General features: G+C 51.9%; 1 protein-coding gene across 1 annotated transcript; it reads right to left on the reverse strand.

Annotated features, from left to right (window-relative positions):
- Window positions 1–482: 482 nt before the first annotated feature.
- LOC128915132 (BTB/POZ domain-containing protein KCTD8-like) lies at window positions 483–16,538 on the reverse strand. Its single transcript, XM_054215034.1, has 3 exons — window positions 16,486–16,538; window positions 10,129–10,251; window positions 483–1,287 (listed from the first exon to the last, which is right to left on the reverse strand). Exons 2-3 carry the CDS (start codon window positions 10,208–10,210, stop codon window positions 785–787), a joined length of 585 nt encoding a protein of 194 aa, XP_054071009.1. The 5' UTR covers window positions 10,211–10,251; window positions 16,486–16,538; the 3' UTR covers window positions 483–784.
- Window positions 16,539–18,425: the final 1,887 nt, after the last annotated feature.

Consider the following 18,425-nt stretch of genomic DNA (forward strand, 5'->3'; position numbering starts at 1 on the left):
TCATCCAGATGGTCACCCGTCCTGTGGAGGATCCCCATAGGTCTGAGCTGCTCCCATTCTCCTTTCAAGATGGGGCTCCTTGGTCATTGGGGGTGATGGTGGCCGGCTCCTCCATGGCTTTCTGGGGCAGGACCCTCCCTCTCACTGGCTCATTTCTGCGCAGAGCTGGGCAGTGTTCAAGTGTTTGTGTAAGAAAAGGAAGATTTCTGCAAAACATCGTGACCTCTCCTGAAAAGAAGGTTTTGCTGAATCCCGTTGCAAACATTACAGACTGAAAAGTTTTGGCAAGAATGTAGAGGAGTCAGATATACAACTTCAATTAATTGCAGGAAAACTAAATGTCTAAACCACTCGTACAGTTTGCAACAGCTAAGTTCAAACATCTGTACCAAAGGGATGAGGAGACTGGAATTCATTTTGAACAGCAACTATATTTTATTATTTGAAATGCCAGGAAAATTCATTCTCAGAAATGTGGGAACTTCTGCTGGATGGTAGCTCTGGCCCTGAACATTCACCCTGGGCCTCCTTCCTTTTTCTGTGCCCCTCCACCTGTGCATATGCCACTTGGGATATCATGCATCCCTCCTGATTTCCATGGTAAGGAGTACTCTGCCGCGGGTTTATACCAAAAGGTAACCCTTTCGACTGCTGGATGGGCTTAACGAGCAACCTACACTCCTCATTTTGGGAGCGTGGACAGCCTCTGCCACCTGCTACATCAGTGGAGACACTCAACATACCAGAGGACATCCTCCCCTCGGACAAGGGATGAAGTCTTCCCTCACAACTGGTATTTCTTCAGCAGCTCACTCTGCCACTGCCGCTTCTTGTTGGGAAAGGCGACGGGGATCTTGATCTTACGGAAGTCCTCGATGCACTTCCCCAGCTCAGACTCCAGCGCCCGCCTCTCCTCGCTCACTGCCGCCACCGCCGCGGGGCTGACCTCCACCCCGTTCTCCTTCACCGCCGCATGGTCACTGTTTCGCCTCTGCCCCGTCTGCTTCACCTCCTCCAGCTTCTTCAGGGACTTGGAGAAGTCCAGGGTGTTGGGGCGGGCTGGACACTCCTCGGGGGCTTCTGGCCACGGCAAGGAGTTGGTGGGGCTGGGATCCTTCACCTCTGCCTGGGGTTCTCTGCTCGGGAGGGTCTCATCCACGGCCGGAGCTGGGTTGGGCTCTCCATGGCTGCTCATGCTGGAGATTGCAAGGTCGTCTCCACCGCCGGGGCTAGCTGGGTCCTGCCTCGTCTCGTGGCTTTGCTTCGGTTCCTCCGGGTTGCCGTGGTCTGGGGAAGGAAAGCAGAGAGCTGTGTGAGGAGTGGGAGCCTCCATAGACCCTGGTGACAGGCTGGGGGTGAGGGTAGCTCAGCTCAGCTGGGCATGGGGCAACTACAGCTGGGTCCCTGTGGGGTGCCCAAGCCAAGCCACCCCATTGGTGAGCCCTTCCCCAAGCCTTGGGTTGGCTGAGCCCTGGGTCTGGCCAGCCCCAGGTGCGCTTGGGTGGTCCTGGAAAGGTTGTGGGCTGCCTGTGGTCTGTGGTTGGGTCTGCAGTGGCGCCGGGGGATGCTGAGAGCAGGAATGGTCCGAACCAGAAAACTGAGGCGCAAGGAGGTCTGAAATGGAAGAAGAAATCGCACAGCCTCCCGCAGACCCCGGGCAGGGCTTGCGCACCCTTTTGTTTGTTAACAACGGTGGAAAACAAGCAGTGGGTCTGCATGGGAAACAGCCACTCTGTGCCAATTACCAGCCGCCAGGGAAAATCAGTCGGGGAGAAAAGTTAACGGAAACTGCTAAGAAAGCATTTTGCAGAGGGCGTCCCGGCTCCCCCTCCTCAGGTGTGCGAAGAGCAGCGTGTGCATTTACAGCTGGACCTCGGGGAGCGTTTGCTGACACCCATGACCAGTGTGAACGAGGAGGTGAGAGGAGTCTTCACCCAGTCCAGCAGACCTTTCCCACACAGCCTTCCTCATCCCCGATGCCAGCCAAGGCACGCCATCCTCTCCCAAAAGTGACTGCCAGGAGGAAACACCCGAGGGATGCGGAGGATGCTGGAGATGGGCTCGTGGGGCTCTGGAGATGCCGTGGGCATGTGACAGACTCGGTGGTGGGACACCAGACGTGTCCTCAGGTGGGTTCTGAGCACATGGTGGGGTCAGGTCTGTGCCTGCCTAGGGCCAGACCCGGCTCCACAGCTGGCAGAGACGTTCTCAAAATGTTGCTGTTTTAGCAGAGATTTGTTTCGAAAGTTGTTTGTTTTGTTTTGTTCTGTTTTGTTTTGTTTTCCCCTGCAGTTCCTGTTTTTCTAAATATGTTTGGCAGAAACACGAGCCTTCCTGCTCTTTGAAAGCTCTGGGACGGGGAGGGGGGTGTTTCTTGTCATTGTTTTTGTTTCCACGGCTGTTTTTTTGCTCGGATCAGGCACGTGGAGACTTTCTTCCCCTCACAATAACAAGGTTTGTTTTTTTTGAGCAGTGGTATCAGCCTGGCAGCGGTTTTCAATGCTTCCTCCCAAAGCACTTCAAAAAACCCTGCCGTTGTACAGCTCTAACCCCAGTAGTGCCTCCCTTTTGCTGCTCTCGAGGTTTTCACTGGCAGTTTCCCCATCCGCCCTCCAGTCCCCAGCCCTCCACCTACACCCACCGACGGCTGCTGGGGCGGTGCGTTTACCCTCGCATGACAAATGCTCTGGCCGTCGCAGCAAAAGTAGATTACGAAAATACTGTTGTGGGGGGGGTCTATAGGAAGAGATTGCCACCGGGGTGTGAATTATCCTCACCCTTTTCCCCTCCTCACGTTGTAGTTTTCCATATAGGACTTCATTCCAGGGAGCCTTTAGGCAGTCGGTAAGCATTACCCGGTAACGCACCTGCAATTAGTGCTGCAACATCTGCCCTGGCCAGATGTGCTCCAATCTTTGCTATTAACACGTGCAAGCGATCAAAAGGGAGTTCGAGTCGTGGTCAAAAGTACAGATCTGCTGTAGGAAGAGGAGAGGCCGTCCTGGTGAGACCCTCCTTGCTTCTCCTGGGGGATTTCCCTTTTCTCTCTTGGTTTGTTCTTCTCCTTTCCTTATCCCTTAAGGCACTTTTCACTGTCAGAGCTGAGGGATGCCCTCGGCAGTGGCTCCAGGAGCAGGTCCCTGTGCGGGAGGTCTGGGGGGGGGGAGCTGGTGCAGGGAGGACCCCAGAGCAGCTTCAGGGTGGACCCACCAAAGCCCCCTGGAAAGCCACTGCCTTGTTCCTCAGAACCAAAGAGCTCTGAAAACAAAACAAAGATATTTCTCTAAAATGCCTAAATTCCTGAACTGACAGGGTTTGTTGTTGTTGTTGTTGTTGGTTTTTGGTGTTTTTTTTTTTTTTTTTTTTTTTTTAAGTAGATCTGCTAGCAGGGATATAAAGCAGGATATAAAGTATTTCTATTTTAAATTCCTTATCCTACAGTTTGCACCCCATGGAAGCAGAAAATATCAAGGTGGATTTTCTTTTTCCTTGAAAACTTTTTGTAAGGACAGAGTATTGTTGTTTGTTTCCCCCCCCCCCCCCCTCTTCCTTCACCTTCTTTGTTTTTTATTTGACATTTACTTGAACAGCTCCAGCACTGGAATTACTCGAGGTGGAAAGCAGAAATGTCATCCGTCACTGAGCAGAAACCTTGAAGGCTGGATTTTCTTTGGCAAATCTCTCCAGGAAGTTACAAGGATGTATCTTCACCCCAAATTCTTTGAGTGATGGAATAAAGTCTCTAAGTTCTTATACTGCTTTAATCATCTTATCCGTGAGCCTCACAGCTCACGGTGTGTGTGAAACGGGGAGCTGAGGCAGAGGGAACATAAGCTGGTGCACCCAAATACATACAAGGAGCCTGTGGCTTAGCTGGAGACGGGATTCAAATCTCTCCAGTTCTTCTCCAGCATCTTAGCTCCTAGACCATCCAGTGACTGTCGCTGGCTTGGTGTCGCTTTTTTTTTTTTTCTAAAGCTTTCAACACATTTGACATCACATTATTTCCATTTGAGGCACAGAGAAGGGAAATAGCTTGTTAAGGTCACCGGGCTGGGGACAAAACCCCAGTCTCCTGGGTCCTGCTCCTGCCCCCTCTCCATGCCAGCCCACCCTGCTTTCCTCTGCAGGGTCTGGCAAGGCTACGAGCCCGCAAGCTCCACGCTCCCGCAATCTCGCTGCTCTTGCCCTCTTCCCGCCGTATCTGGCACAGCCTGAGGCACACCGTGGGCTGCCGAGCTTGGGGAGAGCAGCACAACGGTGTGGAGCCGCCCTGGAAAATCCCTTGCTAGAGCGTAAGCTTGCTAAGGCATCATTTCTTTGCTTTGAAACTGCCCAGAAGGTGATCTTCAGGCCATTCCTGTGCCTCTTCAGTGCACAGCGCCCCGTGTCCGTGCACAGCGTGGTCCAGGCGTTTTGCAGGTACCAGCGGAGTAATTCTGCTAATTTAGGTATGATGAGGTAGTTTAGGCCATCTCTAGGTAGCCAAGGGACTCTGCATAAAGGAGCTAGTGACTCTTAGTGACTTGTCTTTGGAAATGCTCATTAATTGCCCATAACAATTTACTCACCTTTGTGCTATCTCATTCGCCAAGGGCATTGTATCGCACAGCCTGCTATGGCTAGTTCTCACGCTAACGTCTGGAGCAATGATCTTGCACTCACCGAGAGATGCAGACCTCAGCAGGTTTTTATTTTCTCCCCATACGGTGCTGAAACTCGAGCTTGCTCCTGGCCAAGTGTCCTGGCCAAGCGTCCTGGCCAAGCATCACAGCCCAGGAGTTCACCTGCGCGGGCACACGTGGTTCCAAACAGCCAAGGGCTGGAGGGGAGCCAAAAAGCCATGCGGATTTGCAGAAGTTTTCCGAGGAAAGTCAGCTCCAGGCTGGAATTTGCAGGATGCAACAACAGGAAGATGTCAAGGGGGTGGATGTTCATCTGGGCCACTCGTCTACCAGCAGTAGATATCTCATGATATCTAGGTCTAGGTCCAGGTCTAGGATTCTGTGTTTAACCCTGTCTATGAGACCGGGTTTTTCTGACCCCAGCTGGAAGGCTGGGCTATGCTATTAGGACGAGTGTGTGGGGTTTTTTTTTTCTGTGTGCTTGTGATTTCAAGAGTGTGGGGATCACTTTGGCTGGAGTTTGACCTTGAGCATACCTGATGCTGAATGCCCTGGAACTCTGAGGCAGTCGAGGTCTTCCAGGGTATTTCCTTGCCACTGATTTTCTCTGCAGCTTTGGACGAATAACTTCATTTTTCCCTGGGCTGTTTCCCTCTCATTTGTGTGTCCTGTCAGTGAGAGCCTCTGTGGGGCCAGCCTGTGCCTGGCAATATGGGGGTATAGCTCCTCAGATGATCCCAGGACACCTTACAGCTCTTCTTCTGAGTGCATCTCAGCTACTGAACTGGGACGAGAGATCCGTTACGATTTTTCTCATCATTTTTTTTAATTTTCTTAGACTTTGCTTCCTATGTGATGCTTTTGTCTGCTTCAGAGCATCAATTAGAGTGCAGAAGCGACACTTCCGACGCAGCCCCACGGTGCTGATAGAAGTCCTGCGGAGTGCAATTAACGGGCTCCTGCGGGCGGTGAGCCGGTGCTTTGCAGGGGGAAGCACACGCTGTCCCAGCCCCTTGCTGCTTTTCTGGAGAGCATTTTATTTTTCCGGAGCGCCTGATGGGGGGATGAGCCCAGGGCCCAGGCTGGCGCCGTCGGGTTTGCTTCCCTGTGCCAGCGCTTCCAGCTGAAGGGGGTTGTCGTAAGGTCCCGACACATGATTCCTTCCTGGGCTGCTTCCCAGCCAAACGGGGCACCTTCAGCTCAGACTCCCTTGGCCTCAGAGACGGCTTTTCCTTTCCCACCATTTGCTGCAGAGACCCAAATTTCCCCAAAATAGAAAAGGAGTTTCTTCTCTTCTTTTTCGTCCCAAACAAAAGCTCCCGTACCAGGCAGCCAAGCAGAGAGCGGGGCATCCAAGGGAAAACCCCACCATGGGTAGGAACAGGGTTTTGTGCCTCTCAGACGGTTTCTATTCCATGGCTTTAATTCAACAGCTCTTTTCCTTCCAGTTTTTAAATGAAAAAAGCAGCAACAACACATCGCTTGGGGTCAAACAATCTCAGTTCCTTTACAAGCTTATTAAACTCCTTTCCAGCCTCTTAAACTTAGGGTGTTGTGGCACAAAGATGGAGAAAAGTTTCAAAACAAGAGCTGGAAGGGCACGTTTAGTTTGTGTTCGTGGGCCTAAACAGTTCACTTCACCCAAAGTTTTGCTTGCCCTAAAAATGCCTTCGGAAAACAGATTTACCCTTTGTCCAACACGTTTCTCATGAACTCTTGCTTGAGAGGCTGGTAGTGGTGGGGAGCTTGGACGGTGCCCAGAAAGCAGGTGGGGATGGAAACGAGTGCGGATTTTATGTGTAAGAGCAGCTTCCCCTGGGAGGCGCCAGCCTGTGTCTGCCTGGAGTTCGCCGATGGCCGGCGGTGACCAGGAGGGGCTGGATGTTCACCGGGATGCAGAGGGTGCATCCACAACGTACCCACGCCCGATGCAAAGCAGCCGCTGCCGTGCAAGCTCCTAGACCTCATCAATCTCAGGTCTTGCCTCCGCCTCCATTACTTATTGAAAAGTCAGTCTGAGCCCGAAAACTGGTGCCTGGTCTCCCAGTTGGCTCCAATCCCCCCTTATTTGATCAAAGAAGGACAAGACTCGGCATAAATAAATGTCTCTGACCCTATCAGCGCATGACAGCAGCCTCTGCATTCCCAAGAGCCTCAGTAACACCGGTTGTGCCAGAGAAGGTTGTTGCTAAATCTGCAGCGTTGGGGGCTGTTGTGGACGGATTAACTGCTATGGCAACCCCAGCAGGACCCGGGGTGCCAGGACCAGGACAGACAACCAGCCGCTGGTTTTAAACTTCCCTGCTAAAACCCAAGGTCCTTTCTATGCCCTGTGGAGCAATATATATATATACAGACGTATTTATCAGCACGGGCGCTGCTTTTGCTTTGCATATTCTAAAAGTGTCTGTTTAATGCCTTAATCCAGCTGGCGAGTGGCACTGGGAGCTCCACATGCAGTCGTGCCCATGGGCTTTGCTCTCAGGCTGGTACCCAGACCCTCGCGGCGCTGGTAATGCCCGTTAGCACCGAGCCAGCTCTCCGGGGAAGGCTGGATCCCTTGGCAGGAGGTACCGGGCTCAGCAGAAAGCACAGGCTAGGCTGGTTATCTGTGTCGTGCAGGTGCCGAGAGTGGCTTGAGCCCAAAACTCATTGCATGGGTAGCAGAAAACCTCGCTTGACTCTCCCTTGCTGCTATTTTTATAATCAATTCCTGCTGTCGCGACGTCTCAGCAAGAATCAGAAAAAAAAAAAAATCTAAACAGCAAAGTGCGCCTCTTGAAAGACCCAACCTTGCAGCCTGAAAAAAAAAATCCAGATTTTCCTCTGTCATTCAGGTTGTCCTTTGCTGTCGGGAGGAGGCAAGGTGGGTTCAGGAATCAGGGATTTCAGGTTTGTTTCTGAGGGCTGGCTGGAGGGAAGGTCCGGCTGTCAAAGGTGGAGGAAAGCTGGTCAGTGGTATCTGCTGGAGTTGGTACCATGTGTCCCATGGATGCTCAACGCCCAGCAGCAGCCCTGGGTGGGCAGTAGCTCCATTCCCCCATTCCTCCCAGGCCCTCTGTGATAAAGACATTAAGAAGAGCTTAGGAAGTGTATAAATGATGGAGATGGGCTCAGAAATATCACCCTTTGCGCCTCCTGTGGGTATGAAGGTCACAACTTCGCTTCTCGTAAGGATGCTTAGCTTGCAGGATCATGGTACCGGGCAGTGTGGCTGCAGAAAACAAAATAGCCTCAAGAGCTTTCCTCTAAATAAAAGAAGTATTTGCTGAGTTCTTGTGAATATATACACACGCTGCAGGAATGGGTGCAATGTGGGAATGTCTCCGTCCCGCAAACGAGTGCAGGGGAGAAATGCAGCGTACGAATGCTGTGATATTTGGACCTTTTTTGCATTTAAATCCGTGTGTCTGACACGAGTGACAGGCAGGTATCTAACTCAAGCCACTTTTTGGGCTATATGACTTCTGTCAGTACCCAGGGTCTGTTTGGAGATGGAACAAACACCACAAAGGATGTGTTTCTGCAGTTCATTCGGGGCTAAACCCCCTGCCATGATCTAAATCTGCGCTCGCCACTCCTTAAACCCCTCAGTGTGCGCTGCCATGATATCCATCAGCAGGCTAATTGCTGCTCTGAGCTCATCCCATGGTGGTTTTAATCTCTAACTTCCCCCTTATCTCCTCTCCTCGCCGGCGTTGCAGGAGCTGGCCCCGCGCGAGGGGCCAGGGCTGGAGGCTGCTGCCCGCAGCCCGTGGCCGTCACCGTGTGCTCCTGGGCTGCCTTCGTCACACGGCTTATTGCCACGATTCACACCCAGCCCTGTGAAATCATTTATCTTTCCCAAACGCATCTTTTTTTGTTGTTGTTCTGGAAGGGTACAAACTCTGCTGTCAGTTTTAGACTCGGTTTCCTGCTCAGTGTGGATCTGTGCAGTCCAAATATTCTTTCCCCCTTACTCATAAGCAGTGGATATTTGCCCAAGTGATAATGTCACTGGTAAATTTAGCATCTGTGCTAATCTGCCTCGGTTCTGGCACTCCCGGAGAAGGGTGGGGGGAAGAAGAAGCAAATTCCAATCTCCCGCACTTGTCTCCCAACCCTCGCTGCCTTCTCTGGTGCGGGGAGGCAGAAGTTGTGCTTTCCCCGATGCTGGGATGTCCCAGGTACTCGCAAAGTCATGGAATCATAGAATCATGGAATGCTTTGGGTTGGAAGGGACCTTAAAGGCCACCCAGTGCCACCCCCTGCCCTGGGCAGGGACACCTCCCACCAGCCCAGGTTGCTCCAAGCCCCGTCCAACCTGGCCTTGAACCCCTCCAGGGATGGGGCAGCCACAGCTTCTCTGGGCAACCTGGGCCAGGGGCTCACCACCCTCACAGCAAGGAGTTTCTTCCCAATATCTCATCTCAGTCTCCCCTCTTCCAGTGGAAAACCCTTCCCCCTCGTCCCATGGCTCCCCTCCCTGCTCCAGAGTCCCTCCCCAGCTTTCCTGGAGCCCCTTTAGGGACTGGCAGGGGCTGGAAGGTCTCCCTGGAGCCTTCTCTTCTCCAGGCTGAACCCCCCCAGCTCTCTCAGCCTGTCCCCACAGCAGAGGGGCTCCAGCCCTCCCAGCAGCTCCGGGGCCTCCTCTGGCCCCGCTCCAACAGCTCCGTGTCCTTGTGCTTCAGTCCTTTCTGAGAATGGCGTACGCACACAATCTGCTGGAGGAGCTGCTTTGGAGCAGCTGTGAAATGCCTCCGAAAGTACGGCCAGCTGAGGAGTGGTGGCTACGTACGTGATGGACAGCAGTTCTGTTGGACCAGGACATGATTGCTTCATTTGATCATGCTTTTTAAGTGCAATGACTCCAGCTTTATGGCAGGGTCGGGAATTATAACACATTTTGTTTTGGCAAAGCAGGACGGATTCAGACACGAGAGGTCAAATTCCGTTGACGGTGCAGAGCCAGGCCTTCAGATGCTGTAAACTGCTGTAACTGGAGCCAGTGGAGCCACACTCATTTACATCAGCAAAACATCTGGCCCAGGGTAGGGGTTTCATTACCATGTGAAGCAAAAGCAGCTTTCACTGGGCACCTCTTGTCAAGTCGATCAAGTTGGGTAAGACCTGCCTATTTCTTGGCCGGAATTTGTCCTAGAATCATGGAATGGTTTGGGTTGGAAGGGACCTTAAAGATCATCTAGTGCAACGAGTTCCTCCAGAAGAGACAGCCCTTACTGTGCCATCTGCCTCTCACCAACCAGTTCTCCAGTCTGGGGTGTCCTCCCTGAACCGAGTGCAAGCCAACGTGCCTTTGACTCCAAGCCTGAGCCCAACTTGGCATTGGCATAACTGGAATCGGGAGAAAATCGGGCCATTTAAGGTGAAGGAACAGGTTACAGCAGGAAGAGTGAGAGACCGTGACACAGGGCTGGCAGGAACACGCATCCCTGTCGAGGGCCTGTTGCTAAGTGCAGGTCCATCAAGTTGACCAGGGGCAGCAAACTGACAAGTTTCTCACCTGGAAGTGCTTCTGCCGTGTCTGTCTTGAGATCCAGGATGGGCTCAGAAGACGACATGTGTTTTTTGGGGCTTTGCTCCATTTCTGAAGGCTGGGGAATAGGCAGGCTAAGCCAGGAGCTACCTGAAAAAATCAAGACCCAGAGAAGAAAATCTTAGAAGGCAAGTGATGCACAGGGAGTGTGAGAAGGGGCCAGGGTGGTGTGTGTGGTGGCCACGCTCCACATCTGGTTGTCTGCAGAGTCTAAAACACCTCCCAGAGCACCACGCTGGGTGCCAGGGTGGGGGGTGATCTGGACAGCATCGGCTGTGGTCCTCCCCAGTGCCTCCCAGACCCCTTCTTAGGGTGGCAGTTCAGTGCCTGTAGCCACCTCCCACAGCTCCCAGCATGTACTGTTGTTCTTCCTCCTTCTTTGAAGCTCTTCTTCTCCCTTTTTCCTGAACCTTTGTATCACTGACTTCCCAGATATTGGTTCATTTACACTGAATTTGCAAACAGTGAGGAAACCGCAAAGTGTTTGTCCTAAACTAAGATTAGTGCTCCAGCTCTTCTGTCTTCTTCTTTCCTGACATTTCTATGCAGACACCTAAATTTGCCGTATAGCACAGACATAGCTTTGGACCCAACTGCAATTCCTGCCCCATGTGAGGAATTTTCCTCTCCATGACTGAGCCTCGGGGCTGGATCATCCCGTTGGCATGTGGTTCAGTAAACCCAGGCTGCTTCATTTCCACTTGCTCTGCCCACACCAGTGGCTGCTGCCTCTGCGGGACATGCTTGTGTGGGGATGATCTGCTAGAAATCCGCCCCCATCCAGATTTTCTAGAAATCTCCCTTTCCAAAAGCTGGATCACTGCTTGCCCCATGGACACAGCAGCAAAGTGGACCTTCCTCAGTGGACAACTGCTGGGTCTCTTCATGCCCAAAGCCCTCCACGAGCCACCCTGCACTGCAGCCACCTCTGCTCTTGCAGAGGGGGAAGAAGCCTTTGGCCAAGGTCACCCCGGTTTGGTGTGCACCCAAGACGTGCTCCACCTCCCCATGGGAAGCAAGGGGTGGAAGTGGGTGCCCCAGCCTCCAAAAGACCGACACCTGAGCAGCTTTCTATGGCTTGTGGTTGGCAGAAGCCAAGGCGTCAGGGACCTGCCTTGCAGACAACCTGGCCGTGCTCGACCTCCACAGCCCAGCACCCATCCAGATGCTGCATCCAGGAGAGGGCAGCAGCACCCCAGCACGCTCTGTGCCTATTGCCACCATCATTAGTCGGTTCCCCAGGGTCAGTTCCTGACTCTTTCCTAAGCTGTAAACATGGCCTTCTACTTCCCATAGCAATAATCTTCCTGCAGAGACTCTGGCAAAGCCTTTGTGGTCAGCGTCTGTCAGTGCGTCTATAAAGGTTTCTAATTAATGCCCCGGAGTCGCTATTGTTGCACCCAGTCAAGCAGAGGGGCTGTCTGCAGCCCCAAACTGAGAGCTGGCGGGGGGAAGCCTGAGCCAAATCCAATGCCACGGGCCTCCTTTTGGGAGCTGCGTGGGATGGAGAGGGCAGTACTCAGGCACCCGGCAGCCCTGGGGAGCGATCCCCTCCGCGGGCAGACCTGTCCCCTCTTTCCTGCGGTTACAGGTGCCCTCGACCGCAGGGCACGGGGACCAGCAGCCATCACCTCCATAGGGGACAAGGGGACATGGTCTTGCATTGAGGTCCTGGCGCACAAGCGGAGGAGGAAAGAGTTTTTGATGGAGTGAGAACTGCCAGGCTGAGGCTCCGTCACTGCATTTTAATGGCTGAGGTTCGCCAGGTCCCTCCCAGACGCCCGCCCGGCACCCAGCAGACCCTCAGCGGGGGTCAGGCCACTGGGTTTCTTCTTCCACATGGTGTCGTGCAGCAGATGAGAGTGGCCGTGCAAGCCAGTGCTTATTAAAGATTTAAAAGGCAAGCTGTCAGCAGCGCTGCTAAAGATGGGCTTTTCCTCTTATAGCTCTATCCCTCCCTAATACTAATAGGATCCGAAGGAGGAGGAGCAGCGGCGGTATGCCAACCAGCTGGGGGTGAGTGTTTTTTCCTTGCAGAGGCTTGGTACACCTTGCAGGGGGGTCTTCCCAGCAGTTTGCTCGTCTTCCAGCATCCCTCCTTGGTTCTCTGGGGTTTTGGGTCAATCCCTCAGGCTCTGCAAGGGGAGGTGGTGCAGCCGGGGGGCAGAGGCACAGAGGAGGAACTGCGTCTCCCGGCTGCGCCTCCTCCCGACACCTCCGCCAAGGCAAAATGAAATGTCCCCCTGCCTCCGAGAGGTCTGTGCTCTGCTCCACATCCTCCACTGGAAGAACTGCATTAATCCCTGTGTTGTTTAAAATTACAGCTGGGCAATGGCTGGAATTTCCATTTTTGAATGGGATTGGAAGCCTGGATTTGGACCAGGCTGGAACAAACACAAAGAGCTTCAGCCTTCTCTGCAAAGGAAGATGCTAAAATCAAAATCCATGCCAGCACCGCTTCTTGAGCTTTTCAACTTTCCTTTTTAGTGGTGCACCTTATAAAAAAAATTCAAAAGGCATTTTGACATGATGTAAGCTGCTTGAATGTGCGATTTCCTTCTAAATTTGAGCAAAACCAGACCAATTTCAGGATACAGTTAAGGTTTAATCTATGGCAATAGAGGCCTGTTCATCCCAGTTTTCCTTTCCAGTTCTACTTAATATTTCACTCTCTCGTTCTCCCCTTTGGTTAAATTAATTAAGTTTGTGAATCACTCCGATCAATTGATGTTGAAGGACATAGTACAAATAGTTTTACTTAATTGCCTGGAGCCAAAGGTGAGTTAGCAAACTCCAGGTCTTCTTCACAAATAGGGTTGGTTGGGGTTTTTTTTGCAAGGAGTCAGCAGGGAGGATAACTGGCAAACCCCCAACCCTGTGTCCCTGGAGTCAGCCTCTGTCCTTCAGGGGATTCCTCTGCTCTCTGCATCCTCCTCCTGATTTCCAGGATTTCTCTCATTTCCACGGTCACTCTGAAGACCGCATGCACCAGGACCTGCCACAGCTGCCCAGCAGGAGCTACCAAGAGCATCCGTGGGATCAGCTCAGCGGGGTGAATTCCCCGCTGTGTTGGCCTGGATGAGGAATTACCGCCCAATTCGCAGCATGCAGGACTTCACCCACTGATGGTGGGGGAGAACTAAATGCCCATAGTGCCCATGGTCACACAGGGATGCAGAAGCAGAGTTAGGAATGAACTCAGATCTCATGATAGAAAAAAAACCCCAACCTCGTAAAGACACCATACAACAGTGTCTTGGGAGTGCTCCAGGCGTAGGAGGGATAGCATGTGTTCACATTAACGACTTCAACGCCATTAGCTCATCTTCGTCTTTAATCGGTGCCATATGTGCAACGCATAGGCAGGCTGTATATCACATCCAGTGGATGGTTTGATTGGACATGTCGGCCTCGAAACCACAAAACGGTCGTTAAAGTCATCGTAATTCTTTTGCTGTCTTTTGCCTCCTAAACTCAGGACATTGCAACTGGCTGGCGGTCTTGGTCTTAGTCCTGGGTTGAATCCTTCTTTGGTGATGGGCAAAGCAAGAGAGGAGAGGGGAGAAGAGGAGAGGAGAGGAGAGGAGAGGAGAGGAGAGGAGAGGAGAGGAGAGGAGAGGAGAAGGGATGGGATGGGATGGGGAAGAAAGTCAGGAAACGAACTCTCCATTGGAGTCAGCCAGAGCCGGGCTTGAGGAAATCCAGACCCTGGCTTGTCCATCTGCAGGACTGAATCATGAGGAGGCAGTTATTAAAGAAATATGGATTTTTGTTGGTCACTTGCCAATCTCTTTCCACGAGGAGGCAAACGACTCCAGCAAATAAACCAGAAGCCCCCTGGTTTCACTGACAGCATGTGAGGAACGAGGCCATCAGAGCAGGGCCACCTGTGCCGGCTGCTGCCAAAAGCCTTGGGTCTGTCCATCCCCCAGTGAGAGGGTCAATGCTTCCCCCACCCCACAAGCAGGGAAGCGGAGGTCAGCAGACACCAAGACCTGTCCAGAGTTGAGAGGGAATCCCTTTACCTCAGCTAAATCTTTATATCCTACCCTTCTGGGGCCACACAGGCCACTTCCCTGAGCTGTTTTCCTTCATCAAGGCACAGCTTCAGCCATAATACCTGATAAGTCCATTACAGCAATGAGGAGATGGCAGAAAGGACATTTTCACCTATCCAGGCTCCTTTCTATCTGTAGGGAAAGCTGCTCAGCTTGTCTGACCTTGCTGTTTTCTGCTGAAACCCAGCCGTACTTTGCCCTTTTGCATGGAAGACAGTGCCTCACCCAAGTGCTTCTTGTTCTTTGGGATCATCAGTTTGCAAAAAACCAACTAATTCCTGTCCACATCCCCAGTGCGCAAAGTGGAAGAGCCTTCAAGAGCCTCAAGGCAGCACTCACATGGGAGTCGATGAGGAAAGGTCAGGAAGGTGTCATCATTTCCAGGAGGACCATACACATGAACATGCTGTTCCCAGTGACCGCTCCTTGGCAGTGTCTGCTGCACAAAAATGGCTCCAGCTGTCATTCTCTACAGAGGAATCTGTTTTTCTCTGAATTTTCCAGGAGTCGCTTTCAGAAAGCAGCCTCATCAGCGGTTTCCGTGCAGACGTAACTGCACTCGCTTCCTATCTAGCTATTTTTGCCAAGCAGAAATTCCACAAACTAATGGCCTCGAGATCCCAGGCAGGACTGGGAGACTGCTCAGTTTGCTGGCCAAGCTGGGGGTGTCAGTCGCAGGAAGGCAAAAGGGAAAGGTCGGAATCATTGCAACTCCAGAAAACTGGAATCTTTTCTTCATGCCAAACCAAGGGGGTTTTTTTGATCAACGCCAAAAGGAATAGTTGCATTTTGCATTTGGTTAAGAAAAGCAAAGGGCTTAAATTCCCCAAAGCAAGGAGTCTCCCCAGGAGGGGGATCACCTTACAGAGCAGGGGATATCTGTACATGTAGCATGGACCCACATTTCCTTCATCCAGAGTCTCAACTTCTGGGTGAAGAAAGGGGGAAATGGCCTCTTTCTCCTCCTTCCAGAAATTCTTGTTCTATTTTGCAGAAACTCTGTCCAGCTTGTCCCAGATCTGTGAGTACGTTGGGGTCAAGACAACACAGCGACGTGGCCTGGTGTGCTCCATGTGTTGGTGCTCCTGGTGAGCCTCTTCCTCTTGGAGACTCACACCAGACTTCATGGATATCCCTTCTCTTTTGGTGTCGGTTTGGGGAGCTGAGGTCTGACAAAATCACTGCCGCTGCATCAATTACACAAGCTGAAGCCTGTCCCTGTACGTAGAGATGCACTAGGTAGACCTTTGGGTCCAACTGAGCACCCCATCCTATGCCAGGGGTCCAGCCCGCATGTGCAAACAAATACTCCTCCAGCCAGAGCAGGCAGCAGAAGCATCATTATCTCTTTCCACCAGTGAGCCATAGAGACATGAAGCAATTTGCAGAAAACTAAACCCACCTCACCCCAAAAAGAGAGCGACAAAGCCTACAGCCTGCAAAGTCTTCCTCCCACTTCACCTCTCTCCCGCTCTTTGCGTCTTTTCCTACTCAGAGTTCAAGGCCAAGACATCACTCATTGGAAAATCCGCCAGAGTCTAATCCAGGCCTGGGAAGCCTCCCTTCCATGTTACAGCTGCAGTTTCCCCCTTTCCATTTCCTTTTTGGAGTGTGAAGTCCTTTGGGCAATGACTATTTGTGGTTCTGGACTACGGCCTTTCCCAAAAGCTGAGGAATGTGCAGAATAAAATCTTGCTGTGTAGCGCCGGGAGCCAAGCGCAGGCTGAGCAGTGCAAGAGGGAGGCCGTGCTTTCAAGTGAGGTGCGGCGGCGTTCAAACCGCCCCGGTGGCCAGCATCTCCACACACCCAGATGCTCACTGGAACGTGTTATTAAATGTCCCCACTCAAATGTTCAAGGCTTGGATGAGAGGTGGCTGGCTGCCCCTCATGCCTCCTCTCCAGCTAACCCAGCTCCGACCACCTTTTGAAGAGACTAAAACCCAGGATTTGGGAAGACTTCAAAGTCCCCACTGAAATGTGTTGGTTCAGCTCCACTTCTGATCCCCAGCCCTGTTTGTCCAACAAACATAACAGCTTAGACAACATCCTAACAGTGGGGTGAAGGGACTGAAGTCGCTCAGGGGGCTCCCGTTGCCAGTGAGACCAAGCGTTGGACCACCTGGCAATCACGAGTAGCACAAAGCCAGTACTGAATCTCAGATCCTCTAGATGCCTCCTCGCCCAGACAGACCGGAATCCCCATCTTCACCGGCACCCTCACCCGCTCCCAGGTGTGCCCTAGGACATCCCTTGCGGTGTTTTTACCTGGCAGGCTGCAGTGCCTGGAGAGCTGCCTGGAGAGCTGGCCTCGCACAGCAGGACCTAGAAACAAAGGAGAAGGTGTGGGTCTGGCTCTCCGCTCCACCGCGACGCCTTTCTGGTGACCTCTCTTCACATGAACACACCCATTTGGGAGGGATACAAGGAAAGAAAAGGAGCGCCGCGGTACCGTCCCATGAAAAATTATTTCCAGGGATTTTCCCTTGGATGAAGGGAATGGATCACCATGAACCCAGCCAGGTTTTACAGTGCAGGACACAGGGCCTTCTTCCGAAATGTCTCCGGTAGTGCCCTGCTGCACCCCTCCGGAGCATTTCATGCCTTTTTGAAGAAGAAAGTAAGCCGACACCCCCTCATAATCCGGGAAAAAGTTCACCAGCTCAAACCCATCTTACTATTTCAGTTTAAGAGAAGCCCTTCCACTAGCAGAAACCAGCAATTTTTTGAAGGGAAGATTTTTTCCAAAGACGCCGTAGGTGCAGGGACAAGGCAATGGGCTAGTGCAGCCCTTCCCCCAAGATGAGGAAGGCTTTTGAGCAGACCATCTGAGTCCCCTTGGGTCTGAAGGTCTCCCTTGGTACTCTTGAGGGGGGTCACAAGCCTGGGCATCCCAACAACCATGGCCCCGCTCATGCTTTTTCCACCCGGAGGAGCGAAGGAGCTGCCCTCTTGCTCCTTGAAAGCCTGCAGAACAGCCCCTGGTTTTCATCCCCGAAAGCCTGAGCTGTAGAAAGGTATAACCAACCTGTTTTCTGCTTGCAGGGGAGGAGGGGAAGGTCTGGAGGACAGGCCCAAATGGTTTATTAATTCATCTGGTTTCGTTGCGGAAGAATAGCGGGCTGAAACAAGGCAGCTCTCCCTCTCTGGTTTTAGCCGCTTGCTACTGAAAAGAAATTTCCCCTAGAAACCCATTAATCCAATGCGGAGAGGCAGGTTAAAATTACACTTAATCTTGAAATATTGTTTGAAAAGGGGAAATTAGAATGCTTCATTTAAAAGCTGCAGACGGAAACGCATTTTTCACATGCCAAAAAAGGGGTTTTCAGCACTATTTCCTGTACTTTTCGATGAATTTGCAACTAGTCTTAATTAACCCCAAACCTGCGGTTTTCAGCAAATAAATGGTTCACCGGAGCATGTTTGCAAAGATCCATTTAGGAACTGCAACCGCTTCTGTACGTAGCAAGCAAATTGAAATAATAATTAAAGGCAGAATTAAAAACCGCCCGTGTGCTTCTAATACCCAGGGCAAAAAAAATCCGTTCGTCTTACGTTAAGTCAACAAAATAGTGGATAATGGAGAACAGTTAATACATTTTCCTGAGTGCTTTTTGATAAAGGCCATCAAAGAGGCTTTTAAGGAAACTCAATAGCCAAAGGGGGATTGTCTAACTTCCACAGTGTATTAAAAGCTTATTAAGACAGAGAAAAGAAGAAATGGAATCAAGAGTTCATTCTCAACATATAAATAATATAATAACAGGACATCCCCGAGAGTCTGTCTTAGGATGAAAGTATTTTATTAAGGATGCGAGGGGAAAACGGCGAAGAGTCAAGCGGAAAAAGTTTTGCAGGGAATAGAAAATAACATCAGCTGGCCGAGGCCAGTAAAAAGCTGCACGGGGACCCTGCGAAGGTCCGACGACACGGAGCCTGCGCGCGGGCAAAACGAAACGGCAAGCAGTGAACAGCAGCGCACGTGAGAGAACGTCGCTTGAACTTTTCGCGCACCTTGGTGGGTTCTCGATCAGCTTTAGTGACTCAGGAGAGAGGGGGGAAAACAAAGAGAAGACCCCGGTGTGATGATGAGCGGAGGAAGAAACGCTGGCTCAGCAGTCAGGGGCGGCGCAGACGCGAGGCTGCGTGGGGCAGGGGGATAAGAAACCACGGAAAATAGAAAAAAATACCTTTGGGGAGTAGAGCAG

The sequence above is a fragment of the Rissa tridactyla genome, chromosome 9 (assembly GCF_028500815.1).
Source record: "Rissa tridactyla isolate bRisTri1 chromosome 9, bRisTri1.patW.cur.20221130, whole genome shotgun sequence".
NCBI lineage: Eukaryota > Metazoa > Chordata > Aves > Charadriiformes > Laridae > Rissa > Rissa tridactyla.